General features: G+C 44.4%; 1 protein-coding gene across 6 annotated transcripts in view; it reads right to left on the bottom strand.

The window, feature by feature from the left end:
* RAP1GAP2 (RAP1 GTPase activating protein 2) overlaps positions 1–18,002 on the bottom strand; it is a 301,497-nt gene that overhangs the window by 122,931 nt on the left and 160,564 nt on the right. Inside the window, exon 1 of one of the 6 annotated variants that reach the window (XM_005298906.5) lies at positions 8,971–9,216. The exons of the other annotated variants lie outside the window; for them this stretch is intronic. Coding sequence (XP_005298963.1) covers positions 8,971–9,077 — 107 coding nt within the window. The 5' untranslated portion in view covers positions 9,078–9,216. Of the gene's footprint in view, positions 1–8,970; positions 9,217–18,002 lie in introns of those variants that run through there. 6 annotated transcript variants of the gene reach the window in all.

The raw sequence follows: 18,002 nt of genomic DNA, 5'->3' as shown, positions 1-18,002 counted from the left end.
TCGGACAAGCACCCAGCTGGAGGGACAGGAGGCAGGATGGGGCCAAACCCATCCCCCTTCTGACTCCATGGAAGTCAGTGCAGTTACGGTAGCTGTGGATGGATGTAGCCCTAAGCCGTGTGGAGGGCTAGCGCCTTCATATTATACTTGTGCTGCATGAAAAAGTCTTGTCCCCCAGAACACAATGCTATTCAATAGAATTTCACCTACTGGGTAGGAAATCCCCCAGAAAACAGGGGATTCTAAGGCTTCTTGATTCCTTTCAATGAGTATTTACAGAATGGTCCTACCTATATGCTTTTAAACCTTCATTATAGCAAAAAATTCGAGGTTCTGGTTCCCGTATCTTCTGAATAGAGCTAGTCAAAAACTACAGGGGGAGGGGGAGTCAAAATAAAAAAAATCAAAATTTCACAAAAATTTGTCAACATTTCAAAAGCAAATTGCCCATTCTATAAGCTGGTTGATCAAAAAGTTATAGTGAAAACATTTTTGCTGAAATTATGCAGTCGTGTATATTAAGAACTTTTGTCAATTGGTTGGAACAAACAAACCACATATATAAGCACCTAGATTCCATGGGGATGAGTATAAGATCTAGGATAGACTAGAACAGAATAGAAGCTGAGGGCAGAAATTCTCCATAAGTCCTTTTGCCTGTAGATCTTCCATAAAACCCTAATCTCGAGCACCTGAAACCACCCTCTGTTTGACTTCAAAAGGATTAGTGCTGTGTCCGGTTTTGGGCCCCACACTACGGGAGGGATGTGGAAAGAGTGGAGGGGGTCCGGCGGAGGGCAACAGAAATTATTAGGGGGCTGGAGCATACGACTTATCATAGAATCATAGAATCATAGAATATCAGGATTGGAAGGGACCTCAAGAGGTCATCTAGTCCAACCCCCTGCTCAAAGCAGGACCAATTCCCAACTAAATCATCCCAGGAGAAGCTGAGGGAACTGGGATTGTTTAGTCTACAGAACAGAAGAATGAGGAGGGATTTGATAGCTGCTTTCAACTGTCTGAAAGGGGGTTCCAAAGAGGATGGATCTAGACTGTTCTCAGTGGTACCAGATGACAGAACAAGGAGTAATGGTCTCAAGTTGCAGTGGGGGAGGTTTAGGTTGGATATTAGGAAAAACTTTTTCACTACGAGGGTGGTGAAGCACTGGAACTGGTTACCTAGGGAGGTGGTAGAATCTCCTTCCTTAGAGGTTTTTAAGGTCAGGCTTGACAAAGCCCTGGCTGGGATGATTTAGTTGGGATTGGTCCTGCTTTGAGCAGGGGGTTGGACTAGATGACCTCCTGAGATCCCTTCCAACCCTGGTATTCTATGATTCTATGATTAATCTGGATGAGGACCTGAGTATTCACTCGACATGAAGAGATGCATACAGAGCACACACTGTGTCTGGAAGAGAAGGTGGAACTGAGTAGCCTTTGTCATAGAGTGAACCTCAAGAGAAGCTAAGGGTACCCTTGAATGCTTTAATTCCTGATACAGGCCAAGCTTTGAATAAGCATCTGACTGAAACCGGTGATGCGTTGGGGATTCTCCCTGCACCACACAGGTTCTTTTGGGATAGTGTGAACCAAAAAGTGTCTCTTATGATACGGTCAGCCCAGTTCTGTCACCATTATTCACACTGAGTAGAATCTTGCTCCAGGAATAGCCCCTGTTGAAACCAGTGGAACTACTCACAGCATCAAGTGCTACCTTGGAATTGGTTTGGGGAAAAAAGCTTCATGTTGGCAGGGATGGAAGAGTGACACTAGGTGAAATCCTAGCCCCACTGACTTCAACAGGGCTAGGAGTTCAGCCACTATCACTAGATCCACTGCTCTTTTCTTCCAATACCTGTCAGGGATGGTCTAGAGAATACTCAGTCCTGTCATGAGGGCAGGGGACTGGACTAGATGAGCTCTCGAGGTCCCTTCCAGTCCTAGGATTCTATACAAGTTGTGCTCAAGAGGCAGAGTTGCTAGCACAAGGGTGGGCAAACTTTTGGGCCCGAGGGCCACATCTGGGTATGGAAATTGTGTGGCTGGCCATGAATGCTCACGAGATTGGGGTTGGGGTGCGGGAGGGGGTGAGGGCTCCAGCTGGGGCAGGAGGTTGGGGTGTGGGGGAGAGGTGCGGGCTCTGAGGTGGGGCTGGGAATGAGAGATTTGGGTGTAAGGAGGTGCTCCAGGCTGGGACTAAAGGGTTCAGAAGGTGGGAGGGGGATCAGGGCTGGGGCAGGGGGTCAGGGAACGAGGTGGGTGGGTGAAGGCTTTGGCTGGGGGGGTGCGGGCCCTGGGGTGGGGCCAGAAATGAGGAGTTCAGGATGCGGGAGGGGGCTCCGGATTGGGGGTCGGGGTGTGGGAGAGGGATCAGGGCTGGGGCAGGGGGTTGGGGCAAGGGAGGGGGGTCAGGGGTGGAGGCTCTAGGTGGCACTTAACTGAAGCAGCTGATGGAAGCAGCGGCATGTCCCCCTTTCGGCTCCTATGCCGAGGTGCGGCCAGGTGGCTCTGCACGCTGCCCCACCCACAGGCGCCACCCCCGCAGATCCCATTGGCCACAGTTCCCAGCCAATGAGAACTGCAGGGGTGGCACTTTGGGCAGGGGCAGCGGGTGCAGCCCCCTGGCTGCTCCTAAACATAAGAGCCAGAGGGGGGCATGCTGCTGCTTCTGGGAGCCTCAGCACGCGCACGAGCAGCGGCCTCCGACCCCCTCCCCGGATGGAGCATGGGAGCAGGGCAAGCCCCAGACCCTGCTCCCCAGGAAGAGCTCAAGGGCCGGATTAAACCGATTGGAGGGCTAGATGTGGCCCACAGCCCATAGTTTGCCCACCTTTGTGCTAGTGCAATGTGGCTGCAGAGCAGCTAGATCTAAGTGGCTGCAGAGCAGTTCCCCTCTGTTGGATGATTCCCTCCATTGTTTATGCAGTACACAGTGCAGTTCAGCTACTCCGGCTACGCACTGGGCTCAGGATTTTGCCCTATCTTAAAGTAACTTGCACGTACTGAAGCATGAGTCAGCAAAGACACAGAATGGCATCGTTTGGTCTAGACTTGGAAGGAATTATGCATTTGCAAATTAACAGTTTAAATCTGTCTATACAAAGCTTTCTCCAAGGTATAATTCGCAAAAGGAAAAACCAAAGCACAACTAGGAACAAGGTGACATTTAACTGCAAATGAGTTTAGCTTTAATTACTTCTCTGTACGGAGGATAAACGTTGTTCAGTACAGTTCACAGAGCCCTGCATTCGAACATGCATTATTGCATATACTGTTGTTTTTATAGGTCATTGAATGGATCACACACAATCAGATATTATGCCAAAGGTAACTTGAAAGTACCTAACTTTTTCTTTCATATACATACACAAATAGGTGCTGGAACGAGGGGTGCTGCCGCACCCCCTGTCTTGAAGTTGTTTCCATTATATACAGGGTTTACAGTTTGGTTCAATCAACAAAGAGTCCTGTGGCACCTTATAGACTAACAGACGTATTGGAGCATAAGCTTTCGTGGGTGAATACCCACTTCATCAGACGCAGTTTGGTTCAATGGCTCTCAGCACCCCCATTACAAAAAACTGTTCCAGCACCCCTGTATTTACACACACACACACACACACACACACACACACTTCTAAGTAGTAAATCCTTAATAAACTAAGGCTAGCTCGCAGTCCTAACAGGTGGCTAATGGTGGGAATAGATTCTTATTATTGACAGTTCTTGTTTTATAATCTAATATTAGAACCAGTAAAAAAAAATCTAACTTTCATTATTGTTAAGATGAAGCATTCACAGAATAATGGATAGTATGACCAGAAGGGATCATTATGATCATCTAGTCCAGTGGTTCTCAATCTTTCCAGACGACTGTACCCCTTTCAAGAGTCTGATTTGTCTTGTGTACCCCCAAGTTTCACCTTATTTAAGAACTACTTGTTTACAAAATGAGACATAAACATACAAAAAAGTGGCACAACACACTATCACTGAAAAATTGCTGACTTTCTCATTTGGACCACATAATTATAAAATAAATCAGTTGGAATATAAATATTGTACTTACATTTCAGAGTATAGTATATAGAGCAGCATAAATAAGTCATTGTCTGTGTGAAATTTTAGTTTGTACTGATTTCACTAGTGCATTGTATGTCGCCTGTTGTAAAACTAGGCAAATATCTAGATGAGTTGCTGTGCCCCTGGAAGATCTCGGTGTACCCCAGGGCTATGCGTACCCCTGGTTGAGAACCGCTGATCTACTCTGAACCTCTGCATAACACAGCATAGATTTTCAGCCAGTCATTCCTGCATTGAGGCAACAACATGAAATAAAACATCTTTCGGAAAGACACTAAGATCCTGGCCCCGCTGAAGTTAATGGATTGATGATTTAAAGACCAGTCTTGATTTAAAGACTTAGGGTAACAGAGAGTCAGCGGAGGATAAAAGAAAGGCTGGAAGACCCAAAACCAAGTGGATGGATGTAATACACAATTATTTGATTAACTGCGGAGTTTCTGAGAAACTCCTTCAAGACAGACTGGGATGGAGAAGAGCCGACCCCACACGGATAAGAGTTAGGCTAGATAGAAGAAGGAGGGGAGATGACAGAGAATCTACCACATCCAGTGCTTAATTTGTGCCAAGACTTGCCAGGCTGAGCCCCGGGGGCACCTCTAGGCTTGGCAGTTCGTAGTCCCGGCACCTCTGGGTTTGCTGCATCAGCTATGAAAGTTAAAAAAATTCCTTGAGCCCCAGCACCTAATTATTTGAGCCCTGGCATCTCTTTCATTACAAATTAAGCACTGGCCACCTCCGTTGCTAAACTATTTCAATGGTTAATTACCCTCACTAAAACTTGTGCCTCGTTTCCAGTTTCCTAGTAAAAAAAGAAAATCTAGGGCACCACGCTGGATTCCGGGGCACTGAGCAGAGGCAGTAGGAGTTTTGGGATGCACAAAGAGAAATAGTAATTAAATGTGCTCGTTGTTACTACACATTACTTGCCATTTACTTAGGATCAACAGTGACATCTAGGATAGCTTCCAAATGAACAGGACTGGTGTGGATTGACTGATGGATTGATTGTTTCAGGAAGGAACAAAGTCAGTATGAACCTGGCTTCTGGAAAGAAAGCTCAGGGAAGTCAATTTGCAGCGCTATACTTTGGTGGGTTGCTAATAAGTACGCGACACAGGCCACCAGGGAGTCAGCATCCGCTACCTAACCTGACGTACTTGCATACGGCTCATGTGGAGTGAAATTCAATGGCAAACGCAGAACAAAGACTGAACGTTTAAAAAAATACCTTCGCTTTAACACCACAACTAAATGGCACTTTTCCCCACCGCTTATATCATTTGTATGGCACTGGAAACTTACATAAGTTTAAACAATGCGACTAGAGCACGTATACAGAAATACTTGCAGTCCCTCTCAAGAAAACAGTCCGTAGCAGACAAGAAAGCAGCCACAGGGGGGGCTTGTTCTTCCCTTGAGACTTCCGTTAGCCTCAATAAACACTCAGCGAGGGCTAAACTAGGCGAGAGTTTGTGCTAGACATGGTACTATAAAATCAGATGTGCCTTTTATGGACCAGATTTTCAGAAGAGCTGAGAGCCAAATTTTCAGGTGCCCAACACCCACAGTTGAAGCCAGATTTCTCAGAATGCTCAGTTCCCATCTTTTTCCTTGGACATTTTGGGCCTGATCCTGTAGTCATTATGTAGGCAAAATTCTCATTGATTTCAGTGGCGGGTTTTCAGCATCAACAGTTTGAGAACAGGCCATTTGACATCACTTGACACCTGCTCACGCATATGCTCTCTTGTTTACCAGTTTCCCAGTGGGTTGTAGCTTCACTTCTTGTAACCACCCCACCAAAAAAAAACCCCAAAAAACAACTTAATGATCAAACACAACAGGCTGAAGGCCTGATCCTGCAAACACTTAGTGCCTGATCCAGCTCCCATTAAATTCAATGGGAGCCTTTACTGATTTCAGCAGGAGCTGCATCGGGCCCTTAGGTAGCCCCATTGAGCTTAATTCACTTACATTGAACTGTGCAGGCTCTGAGCCCATCTAAGGATTAAGATTTTTTTTTTTAAATGAAGGAAACAATGTCAAGGGTTGGATTTTGAAGAGAGGTCAGCACAGCAGCTCCCATTTAAACACTTATTATTGATTTGTATTACAGTAGCCCCTAAAGGCCAGGGCACCACGTGGCCATAGCAGAAAGCAGGAGGTGTAATTTCCAGCTCAGGCAGACGCACGGGCACTAGGTTTGACTGAGCTAGCAGGGCAGCCGCTGTGGCAAAGGCCGCGGGACAGACTAGCTGCTCCGAGTATATTCCTGCCCTGGACCCTACGTGTGTATTCAGGTGGCCAGCCTCTATTTGTAGCTCCATCAGAGCTACCATGCGTACGTCTACGAGAGCTGGAAATTAAACCGCCAGCTCAAGAAGAGACATCCTCTAAGACGGGGTTCTCAACCTTTTTCTTTCTGAGCCCCCCCAGGCTATAAAAATTCCATGGCCCACCTGTGCCACAACAACTGATTTTCTGCATATCCAGTAGATTCAGAACCAAGGTTGGTGTTAGGGGGTAGCAAGCAAGCCAATTGCCCAGAGCCCTGCACCAAAGGGGACCCCGCAAAGCTAAGTTGCTCGGGCTTCAGCTTTCAGCCCTGGATGGATGGGCTCGGGCTTCGGCTTTTTGCCCTTTGCCCCAGCGAGTCTAACGCCACCCCTGCTCTCTGGTTTGTTTTGGCGGACCCTCTGAAACCTGCTCATGGCCCGCCAGGAGTCCCCGGACCCCTGGTTGAGACAATCCCCGCCCAAAAGAGCTCAGAGTCCAAGCATAAGACAAGACACAACAGGTGGGGAGAGTGCAAGGTGACAGTGGGACAATAGTGGTCGGCACAACTGGCTAGCCATAGTCAAGTTTTTTGTAGGTATCATGGCAGAGGGATTTGAAAGGGGACACTGAGGTGGCTTTGGAGATGTTTCTGGGGAGCTCTTCCCATGCACAAGGAGTAGTACTCCACATACTGAACGCTTTTGAAAATCTGGCCCTAAATGGCCAAGAGACTATTATAATTATTATTATTTGCTAATTGCTTGGCACTGTACAAGAGTAAAGATAGTCTTTACCCCAATGGGGTGCTACGGGAGACACTCCGCAACCTTTATGTGACTCCCCTTATGGACACATCCTTTAGAATTTAATCAGGATTAAAAGGAAAGGGTTGTATAGTAATGTAATCGAGTTGTAAACAATAACCCTCAAAACCTATAGGAGTTAATGGAGAATGAGATATTTTATAAGCTGTTTTTTAATCAGACCATAGCTGGGATAGAATCCTTTATTACATTCTATAGGATGGTTTTAACAAACCCACCTGCAGAAAGGGCATCATTCTCTATTTAATTCTATGGGACTATTCCATGAGGTTATGTAGGAGCCCATTGTTATTGGTACAGTGCCAAAAAGCATGCATGGTGTCTCAAAGAGAAAAGAGTGCTCTAAAAAGGTTACAATCTATGGTCCCAATCGTGCAAGCACTGACTACTGGGAGAACTCCTACTGTCTTTCTTATTCTGCCCAATGGTACAGTCTGCAGCTGAGAGCCCCAGTTTTAGATGTGATGAGTGCAGATGATAAAACAGTAGGGAGGGGTTACAGTGAAGAATGAGAAGCATAATGGCAATAAGATGACTCAGTTCAAGTGAGCGCACAATTTGGTAATTTCCAGATCAGGTAGAGGCCCCAAGAGCACCAAGTCACATATATCTTAACTATTGTTTTTAATGTTATAACCAGCAACACCTCCAGGAACGAAAAATAATATTTCAGCAATATATAGGGTCTGCCTTAAAATCCACAAAAGCAAAACTCTGTCCCTAAGTCAACCTGCTCTCTATTGTCTCTGAGGCACCATATTGCAGGAATGTCCAAACCCAGGGAAATGTTACTCGGAGCAGGTGCCACAAAACTTAGGGGCACTGGGGTGAGCCCAGCCTTAACTCTGGATCGCCCTGCTTTTGTGGAGTTGTCAGATTATCATTTTTTAAATGTAGTTTTGAATTATTCCATTCTGCCTTTCTATATTTTTCTATATGAAAACAAAAAGTTTAAATATCACTATGAAGAATACTAAATTGAAGTGATAATTGTCTGCTCTCCACTGTAGCCTAAAAATTATATACATTGCATAGATTTGGGTGCCCATCTTATTATTTTAACAAGAAAGTTGCCAGTACAAACTGCATAAGGAGACAGAGCTCTCTGAATAAAGACATAAAATAAATGAAATCATTGTAAACCTTTGAAGAAAATAGAAACTCCCATTAACATGCCAAAAATTCAGCAACTATATCCATCAGATGACAGCTAACACGCCATTCAAAACACACTGTTTCCCCAAACCACAAAGTTGAACACAAAGTACAGTCCACAGCTTAGTCAATGAATCTGAAAACCATTTGTCAACTGTTTTTCAGAAAAGAGACAAAGCTGTTAATCTGAGTTAAATCAGTTCTACAAAACACTGCAATCCCGGGAAGAAAACAGTCTGTCTTGGCTTTATACAGCAAAAAAACGTTTAGGGTCAATGGGTAAACTTAGAGGGGCTGAAGGAGTCTCATCTCTCTCTCTCTCTCTAAATATACACACACATAAATCTTTAACAGTTATGAAAGGGTTTTGAGCATATAGGGGTTATCACCATGTCTATTGTTTTGCTTTGGAATAGTATTGGCAGCACATACAAATATACATTCCCATAAGAATATGATCTATGAAATACAAGCCTGGATACAATATAGACAGACTGCGGGCTCCACAATTCCCCTCCTTCCTCCTTCCCCAGATTTCAGCTAACGTTTCAATACCAAAGTAGTGACAATGACTGTTCTTTTTCTTGAATCAAGAGAGAAAAGACTGAATAAACTCGTGCTTTACCTTTTTTCTTTATTTTGCTTTCTGGATTTGTGCAACAACCCTATAAGGACAACAGCTGCTCGGATCCCTGCCCTTTTAGAATGCATCCTGTCAGCCGGTTGTGACATAGTTAAGGTGACACTTCCACAGGCTCTGCTGCCAATATCCCCAACCCTTGGCAAGAGACCTGCTTAAAAAAGTGCAAACCTCCCTCCCCTCACTCGCACGCACACTTCTCTTTCTCTCCCTCTCGCTCTCTCCTCTGCCTTGTTACTCCTGCCTCATAGGTAAAGCTCTTGCCTGAATCAGGTGACTTCTCTTACTCCCGCGACCTTCAAGTCACCTGCCTCCCCTTCCTAGCTGACTACAGCCTCTGATTCTGCTGCTGCTCTTCTGCTCCGGGTTGCTAAGCTGCCAGCACACAGAAGGGTGGCATTTCCAAGTCAATTAAATCACTTAAAACTGTACCAGCCTCAGATGTGGTCATCGGCTCTTGACTATCTGTCATGCCTGCGTTCAGCCATCAACCACAATCCACCCCCCCACACACATCCCCAAAAGAACCGAAGTTGGGGGCTTCTCTTCGACGTTTTAAAGTTCGCACTAAACCAAAGCAGATGCAGAAGTAACATACTGAGCATTTTCATCAAGCCCTGTAATTTGCTGGATGATACCTGCAAGCAAACCGAACGGAACTGCGCGGAGCTGGGACCCACCCACAGAGGGAAGCTTTGAGGTTTTCTCCTCTGCTATTGCTTGTTAAAATTTTTCTGAACAAAAGAGGATTTTTGTGTGTGTGTGAGAGTGTACAGTGTGTGTTTTACGAAGGCAGAGGGCATTCAAAGCATCATTGATTTTATGCTGGGGAAACAAAGATTACTAAAAGGTGGGTGTCATTAATTACCATTTTTTGTCATTTTTTTACTTGAAAACAAAACCCAAACCTGCAGTCTAAGCAAAACTAAGTTTCCAGGGGGGTTTGGATCTATTGACACAGTGGTTGTCAATTCACTGCACCAGCTTTAACCAATGGCTTTTAGACTAAATGTAAAGGATATCTCCCCCCCCCCCCCCCCCCCAGAATGTCATTTCCTGATTGTTGCTGGGGATTAGATGAATTTTAAGAACATTAAAATGCACATGGATTTTGTTTTTAATGGTTGGGATCTAATGTTGCAACTAAAATAACTCCATGATTCACACACTGAAGGTTTTTTTTAAATACCTTGTATAGTTAAGGGTAAAATTCAGATTTTATAACAACCTCAATATGATCAACTTAATTACAGCATCCTTAAATCTGAAAAAGAAGATTTTTTTTTTTTACATTGCAAAGTGTATTTTCAAGACATTAAATCTTTTATATACCGGGACAGACCCTCAGCTGAATTAAGTTGGCATAGTGCCAGAAGCTAGCTCATTGTGTTGTGTTTAAAATATGCTACATGAATAAATGTTCTACTTTGTCTCAAAGTGTACTGAACCGTATATGTTAACAGGTGCTGTAAAACGCAGCCCCGCTAGTCTGCTACATACAGTCCATGTTATATTCCTTGCTCCAGCTTTTTTATTAAGTAGACTGTAAATGATCTACCCCAGAGCATCAGCATCAACACCTTTCCCTTTCAAAGTATGTTACCATGGAGATAAAACAAGCAGGTATCTTCCCTCCTCCCTCCCTACCACTTCCATCCTCCCGTATCACTTACCATTCATGCTGGTTTCATTCTCACATTAGAAATAAACACAGGACCAGCTAAATCACTTGGAACACATTAATTGCAAGAGGAACTAAAACCCAGTCCTTTGGTTTAAGGCATGTACCGAAAGAGAGCAGGCAGGCAAAAATTCTAACCTTCTGAAAGACTAAAATATAAGCATCTGGCCAAAGACAGTAATAGTTCTGTATCTCTTTTCCTTTAGAGACAGTATCTTGGTTGTAATAAACCTATTAGATCATCTAGTCCACCCCTGCCCTGACGGTGTAAAACTATTCCCTATGGTGTAGAACTCTTCCCTATGGCATACTTTCTAAGTCTTTATCCAGTCTAGTCTTAATGCATGAAGAGTAGGAACACTTTGTTAATAATAGGGGAATCAGAGCTGAAGTGTATGCTGTCACTGGACACTAGGAGCTTGTCTTATTTCCCCAGGTTCTTATGGGCATATAGACATGTGCAATGGCTGCCCAAAGAATTCCCAAAGCCACGCATAGACTGCCAGGCAGAGTTTGAGTAGTGATGTCTCTGTTTGAATGTGGATGTCAGAAATGGGCACTGGAGAGTCTCTTTTTTTTACTGAGGGGATATGGGGGAGGATGGGCAAATCTATGCCTATATCAGTCAACAGATGACGTCTTTCTGTGTTATTTTGCCACAAAGAGGCAGTCTCCACCAGCAACTAGTTCATCAGAGCAGTTTGGGAAATTGGCGGAGCAAATGCATCAACCCAGTAGGCCCCATGCTATGGTCATCTTGAAGCCAGTTGCCTTCACATCCCCAAGTGCTGAGGAATGTGTTCACCCTAGTAAAATAAGACAAAGGTTCATATTGGAGCTTTCAGTGAAAAGACAAGGACACTTCCTTCCAATCCTCAGATCTTCACAAACAAACCTTACCCTAGAATAGAGGAATAACCAGAGGGAAGCAAGCAGTAAACTCTAATAATTGCCCTTTGACACTAGAGTTTTGATAGGGACATGAAGCTGAAATATGATCCTAAGCTACCTAGGAACCCTGTAAGTGGGGGAGTCAATCATTAACAGAACATAGGGTTTTCCTCGCAAAGTCCACAAGAAATGTTTGCTCAGGACCAAATAGGCTTCAAAAAGGAACACGCAAAGAAGAGGAGGCTTTTTTTAAACCCATCTTCTGTGCCGGATACATCTCAGCAGTCGTTCAAGGACAGCTCATCCATGTGAAAATGTGACCCTTGCTATGCTGTCAGATTCACTGAGCCCATGCTGATCTTCTGAGTAAGTGATGGATGCACCTGGCCACCTCAACACAGTTTTAGCTTATGCACCCAGTTTTTCACAGAGGCTAAGAATGTTTAAAGCAGTGGAGTGTGCGCCTCTTGCTCATCTGAACTGGCTTCGCCACCATCTATTTTCCTCCAACACTCTTCAGATTGCTACTTTGACTCCGTCTCCCAGTGCTGTGTAAAATAGAGGTGGCAATTCCACTGGGGGTGCATTGTATTCAGTGAAGGAGAACAATCATGCTTTATATCTACAACCATTAGCCACCCATAGGAACATATGCTTCAATACTCTAGTCATGGTCCCCAAACACTATGGCTTACGATACTGCTGCTTCTCTGGTTGGGGCCACTCCGTTATGAGCAGAAATTCATTCAGCACAATGGAACAGCCGTCACCTCTAGTGTGGGACATCTATTTTGCACAATTTTATAAGAGTCACATGGATATTATGAGTGCAACCATTAGGAGGAGGGCATGGGAGGGAACAGATACTCCCCATCCTTATAAATACACACCACAAATATTTATTACCCTGATATGCTCCTTATTGTGACTGCAGTTCTCCCATATTTAGTTATCCAAAAATCATCCTCATCCAAAAGTACCATGCTTAAGGGTGCCTATAACCTTAACTCTGCCCTCTTGCATGCACACATTTTGTTAGTCTTCATTAACACGATCACATATTTTTATTTCCACAGAGCATCTCCAAAGAGAACATACAATTTATCTTTGTTATAATGAATTCCTGTCCCTCAGCCTCTGTTTAGTCAGACAGCTAACTCTATAAAGATGTGTTCATCAGTGCCCTGAATTTATTTTAACCCTAGAACAAACTAGCCGTGTAATGGTATTTACCACCTCACTTGTACAAAGATTTATGCATGAGTGTAACTGTATGCCTGTGTGTAGTCCCACCGAAGTCAATGCTAAGCACGTGCGTAAACATCTTTGCAAGATCATGGTCTAAAGGGACTGGTTCAAAACCCACTGAAGTCAATGGGAAAATTTCAGCAGGTTTTGGATCAGGCTTTACAAAGATGAAGCAGTGGGGCAAAGGTGGTTCAGAACTGAGGACACATTCGTTAGAATTCACGTACATCAGGGGTAGGGAAAATACAGAGACCCCGCCCGCCCCACGGAAAAACCAGCCCTGTCACAAGCTGGAACGACTAACACTTGCTCAAAGCAGGCATCACAATGCAACATGACACCACGGCAGCTAGTGAAACTTGGGCAAGTGAGGGGAGGGGGAAATATAATAAATCCTGATGCCGTCTTAATCATCATTTACTGCAGACAGCACTTAACTCCCACTCTGAAGCCTTTTAATAAAGCTTTTGTTGGTCCAACTAATCCCTTTGTTCTTGCTGAAAATATCTGGCTGCTCCCTCTCGAACAGGAAGCATCAGAACCTGATGAATTTCTGAGAGGCAGTCGCAAAAAAAAAAAAAATTAGAACCCATTCTCATGCCAAATGCGATCAGTTCTCTGGCACCTCGTTCGTTTTCATGGGGTAGAGGCCAGGAGTTGGATTTTAAGCCTTTTACCTCTCCCTCTACACAGGCAGATTTGAATTTCATTGAGTCTCTCCCTCCGGAGCCAATTTTCCCCCCATCCCCCCACGTGCACTCCCAGAGACAAGTTAAGTATCAATCTTCTCATGTTTTATGCTGAAGTGGCTTTGTATTGATTTCTAAAGATGTTCAATTCTCTCATGTTTGGAAACGGAGAATCACTTAGGTAGATACACTTAGCCAATATTTTCCTTTCCACCTGCATGTGACAAACATCTCTCTTCTCTAATCAATTTATTTGGGGCTTAATTTTCAGCCTATTTGTAATTGACATGATCAAATGCAGCTAGAATGATACTTTAGAGAAAGGCTGGGCTTCTGGTGAAGGCACTGAACTGGAACGCAGGAGAGCTGGGTTCGGCCTCCATCTCTGGCACCGACTCCCTGTGATGCCTCGGGGAAGTCACTTAGCATAGGTCTTCGCTGCTTTCGGAGGTGTGATTGCAGCATGTCTAGCCATACCCAAGCCAGCTTTAATCTAGCTAGCTCAGGTACCGATAGCACAGGCTAGCTGCCTGAGTTCATACCCAGCTGGGCTTGTACTTGTACGGGGTGGCTAGCCCGTGCTGCTGTGGGTTTACTGCTATTGGTACCCACGCTAGCCAGATGAAAGCTAGTTTGGGATATGTCCCACCTCCAATTGCAGGGTGGACATACCCTCAAGCTCTACCTCAGTTGCCCCTGTGTAAAATGGGTATAATAACACTTCCACTCTTTGTCTGCTTTTGTCTATTTAGATCTTTGGAGAAGGGGCTGTCTCTTACTAGGTGTATGTGCAGCACCTAAAGCCAAGGGACCCTGATCTCATTTGGGCTACAACCACTCGAGGCGCTACTGTAATAGAAACAACAGAAAATAATAATACAATACTGCTTTGGTGGAAAACAACCCCCTGGTCCAATGGTTTCTCCTATTGCAGCTCAGACATTAGGTCTGCAAAAGTGTTTGTAGCAAGGGAGGGGAAAGGGAGGAAGTGATTTTTTTAGGGTTTTCCTCTTCCTGGGGACGTTTTTCAACAATCCACCGTTTAGTGGGGATGTCAAGGGCAAGAAATATTTGCTCTTCTTTATGAGCCAGGGTAGAAAGGCATCTCAGACAGCAAAAGTCTGGCCATATGCAAAGAGGAAAAATGATGCATCCCCTCCAACCAGCCCCTCAAGCCTCTTCAGTCTGAACACTGGGCTGCCCAATACATCTCATTTGGAAGATGCGAGCACTTCTTGGCTTTTGAAGCGGTAGAAGTTTCATCAGCCAGGATAAGTGGCAACTCTCACATAGGAGTTGATCACATTCCTGTCACAAGAATTGCTCGTTTTAACAGAGGCCAGCAAATATAAGAGCAGACATCTTGAGGATATGTCCTTGTGTCCTTAGCCGGAGGCTAAAACATTAAACAGAGAAAAGAACCAGCACAGAGTCAACACAGACTCTGGTTGTAGCAGAAAGCGAGCAGGACAGCAGCAAGGCAATAGCCCAGGGGCTTTGATTCGTTTCCTCGGAATGGTCATTTATTTATTCCCTCACACAATAAAGAGCATTTTACCTTAGCTGAAACTGAGGCATTAAGCATGCGAGGTAGGTAACTGTTGGGAAGGCCAGGCTGGGGAGTCCATTTTTATAGCTCCGAAACAAAGACAACATTTTATCTGGGGGGATTTTGGTCACAAGAACCCCTCTGTGGTTGTGCGCGTGGGTTCGTACCACAGGAAGATGAGCTGTATTTTTTTGTTTGCTGCAGTCTGATGAAAGCCCTCTAGGGTAGCTAGGTAAAGTAAGTCCTGAAAGCCTGGAGGATGCGTGGCAGAGGACAGGCACTCTTATCCTTTGCTGGAGGATCCGCATCATTTTCTGTCTCTCTCTGTTCCCTTTCCCAGTAGAGGCTCATTGCGCTCCTCTAGAACGCACACTCTTTCATGTCATGCTCATTGTGAGTCATCTTCCCAAAGAAATGGCACATCATGCACACCGAGTAATGATTTCTGCTTGACAAATAGACTGTGAAATGGACTACCGGATTCACAAAGAAAAGCCGGTGCATAAAAGAGAATGTGTGTCAGGCTGCAGATGGCTCTCAAATACAAGCCACGTGCACATTCTGGCACAAGGCATATCAGACAGAAACATGGGGGGCCGGGGAGAGACTTTGCTTGCAGAAGCTCTCTGCATGGGGTTCCTCTCTGCTTGAAAGATTATTCCATACACCCCCCCTACCCCCATCTCCTATGGTAACTTCCTCCAAGGGAAGCAGTAAGAATTGTTGGCTACAGCATCCCGTGTGACACATCGCCATGAAGGGCAGTCTCCCTCATTTCTTCAGTAGAACATTCCACACAGTGCCAAAATTAAAACTAGTCCTCTCCGCAATAAAAACCGCGTCTATAGGCATGAAACTTCCCCTGTGCAGAGGAACATATCAAGGCCTTCTGCTCCAATTAAATTCCAGTTAAACCCTCAAAATAAGTGGTGCATAGGCCTCGGTGCTGCGACCCTGCAGGGAGGAGGAATTTTTGCCATAGAGCCTTAGATATTCGGAGCTGTGTTATGAGTGATTGAACGTTGGCTGGGCAGCAGGGTTATCCCACCCGTCCACAGTGGGCATAAGAAGGGAATTTATTTAAACACAGCCAAAGGCCAGCACTTCTCACAGAGCAGCAGCCCTTTCTTGAGAATGCATCTTGGTCCTAGCACTCAGCATGAGCCCAAGGGCCAGATTTACAAAGGTATTTAGACACCTAATGATGCAGATAGGTGCCCAGTGGGATACACAAAGGCACCTAAGTGCCTAACTCACCTACCCAATACCTTTGTAAATCTGGTTCCAAGTCTTTATATGGGGAACCTATAAACCTTCCAGCCTGGGATTTTGGGGAGTGATACCGACTGAGCCATACTATAAAGCAAAGCATTGTTAATTATGTTTCTTCCCCTTGTAAACCAGAGGAAATAAAGGGAGCAATTTGGCTGCATGTTGCACTATTGTTTTTTCAATCCTGCTGTCACTTATAATAGAGCTGGTTGGGAATTTTTTGAACTTTTTTTGGGGGGGGGGAAATACCAATTCATCGAAACCAAAACTGTTTGCGAAACAGGATCGTGTTCAATGAATTTCCTGACTCAAAGAAAAAAAATTATGAAAAACATTTTGAAAATGTTGCAACATTGTTTTCAACATTTTCAAAAACAAAAAAAGTATAGTTTTCCCATTCAAAACAACTTTGTTTCTGAATTTAAGCTATTGGGGGGAAAAGGGGAAAATCAAAGCAAAATACTTTGAAATTATTAAAACAAAAGGTTTTGATTGACCCAAAAACCATTTTAAAATCAGTTTTCAGTTCATGAATATTTAAGATTTTGACTTTGAGTTCAAGAGGGGGAAAATTTTCAAACTCTCAAAAATGATCACAGATGGCAAAACCATTTCCTGCCCAGCTATACCTGTCATGTATCTACTAATGTTTATAAGTCGGAGATTTACATACATACCTATAATTTCCACTGTCACACCAAAGTGGCTCCCTCTTGTATGAAAAAGGATGAAGAAAATTTCAGCCTTTGGCAGGAGTTCAAGGCACAGTTTAATTGTCTTTCCTTCAAGCTCTCTAGTCCTAATGTTCCATTATCACTCGCTAATGCCACAGTGGTACAGTATGTGCATGTAAGACCTCTGTTAGACAGAACACTTTGAGCGACTCTTAACCTTGTCTATCAGGAATTTCCAGCCTGGGGATGGTCAAGAGGAAATCGTTCTGGGCAGCATCCTAATGTTTGGAAGGGAAGGGGTGGTGTTATTTTAGCTACCCTGACAATATTAGAAAATCTTAACTACTGTAATCTTGAGAAATGGAAGATCACAAGAATCTTGTCAAGATTGCTTCCATTTAGATAGCATTGCGCCTTGTGAACTGGATTTTCCCATTTCCTTTCCATTGTCCTTGAATAATAGTCACTCCACTAGTGAGCAAAATGATTTCCTTGCCATGGGTTGACCGCAGGATAAATGTGGCAATGAATGCAAAGCAGAACACAACTTCATCTGTTTGAGGGCCTGATCCAAAGGCGAAAAGACTCCCGCTGATGACAATAGCCATTGGATCAAAGACGCCAAGGTGGTCTCAATCTTGATGTAATGTCAATGGAACCAGCACAAACGTATCATGATTTTGAAGCGTCGTGGCTCATTGGAATCCACGGGGGATGTATTAATATCATCCAAGGGCACACAAGAAAGAGTATGAAAAGCAGTCCCCCTGCATTCAGCTATGACAAGTCTGAGCCCGATGCCAGCACTGACCAAATTTGTGTTGTGCTAAAGAACGTCAGTTCCAACCTGCAGCAAAGCGGCTAATCCATTGCAGAGTCTGCCGACTGTGCCAGATTCTGCAGCGCTCTTGTGCTGTGACCCACTAGGGGCTTCACTGAATGTACCAGATTCTTTTCCCTTTTGTTTTTCAACTGAGTTCAGCTCTCCAAAACTAAAAAGATAGGAAAAAACT

Source organism: Chrysemys picta, chromosome 19, assembly GCF_011386835.1.
Source record: "Chrysemys picta bellii isolate R12L10 chromosome 19, ASM1138683v2, whole genome shotgun sequence".
NCBI lineage: Eukaryota > Metazoa > Chordata > Testudines > Emydidae > Chrysemys > Chrysemys picta.
The sequence above is the reverse complement of the archived record's forward strand: the minus strand, read 5'-3'. Positions and strand labels throughout refer to the sequence as shown.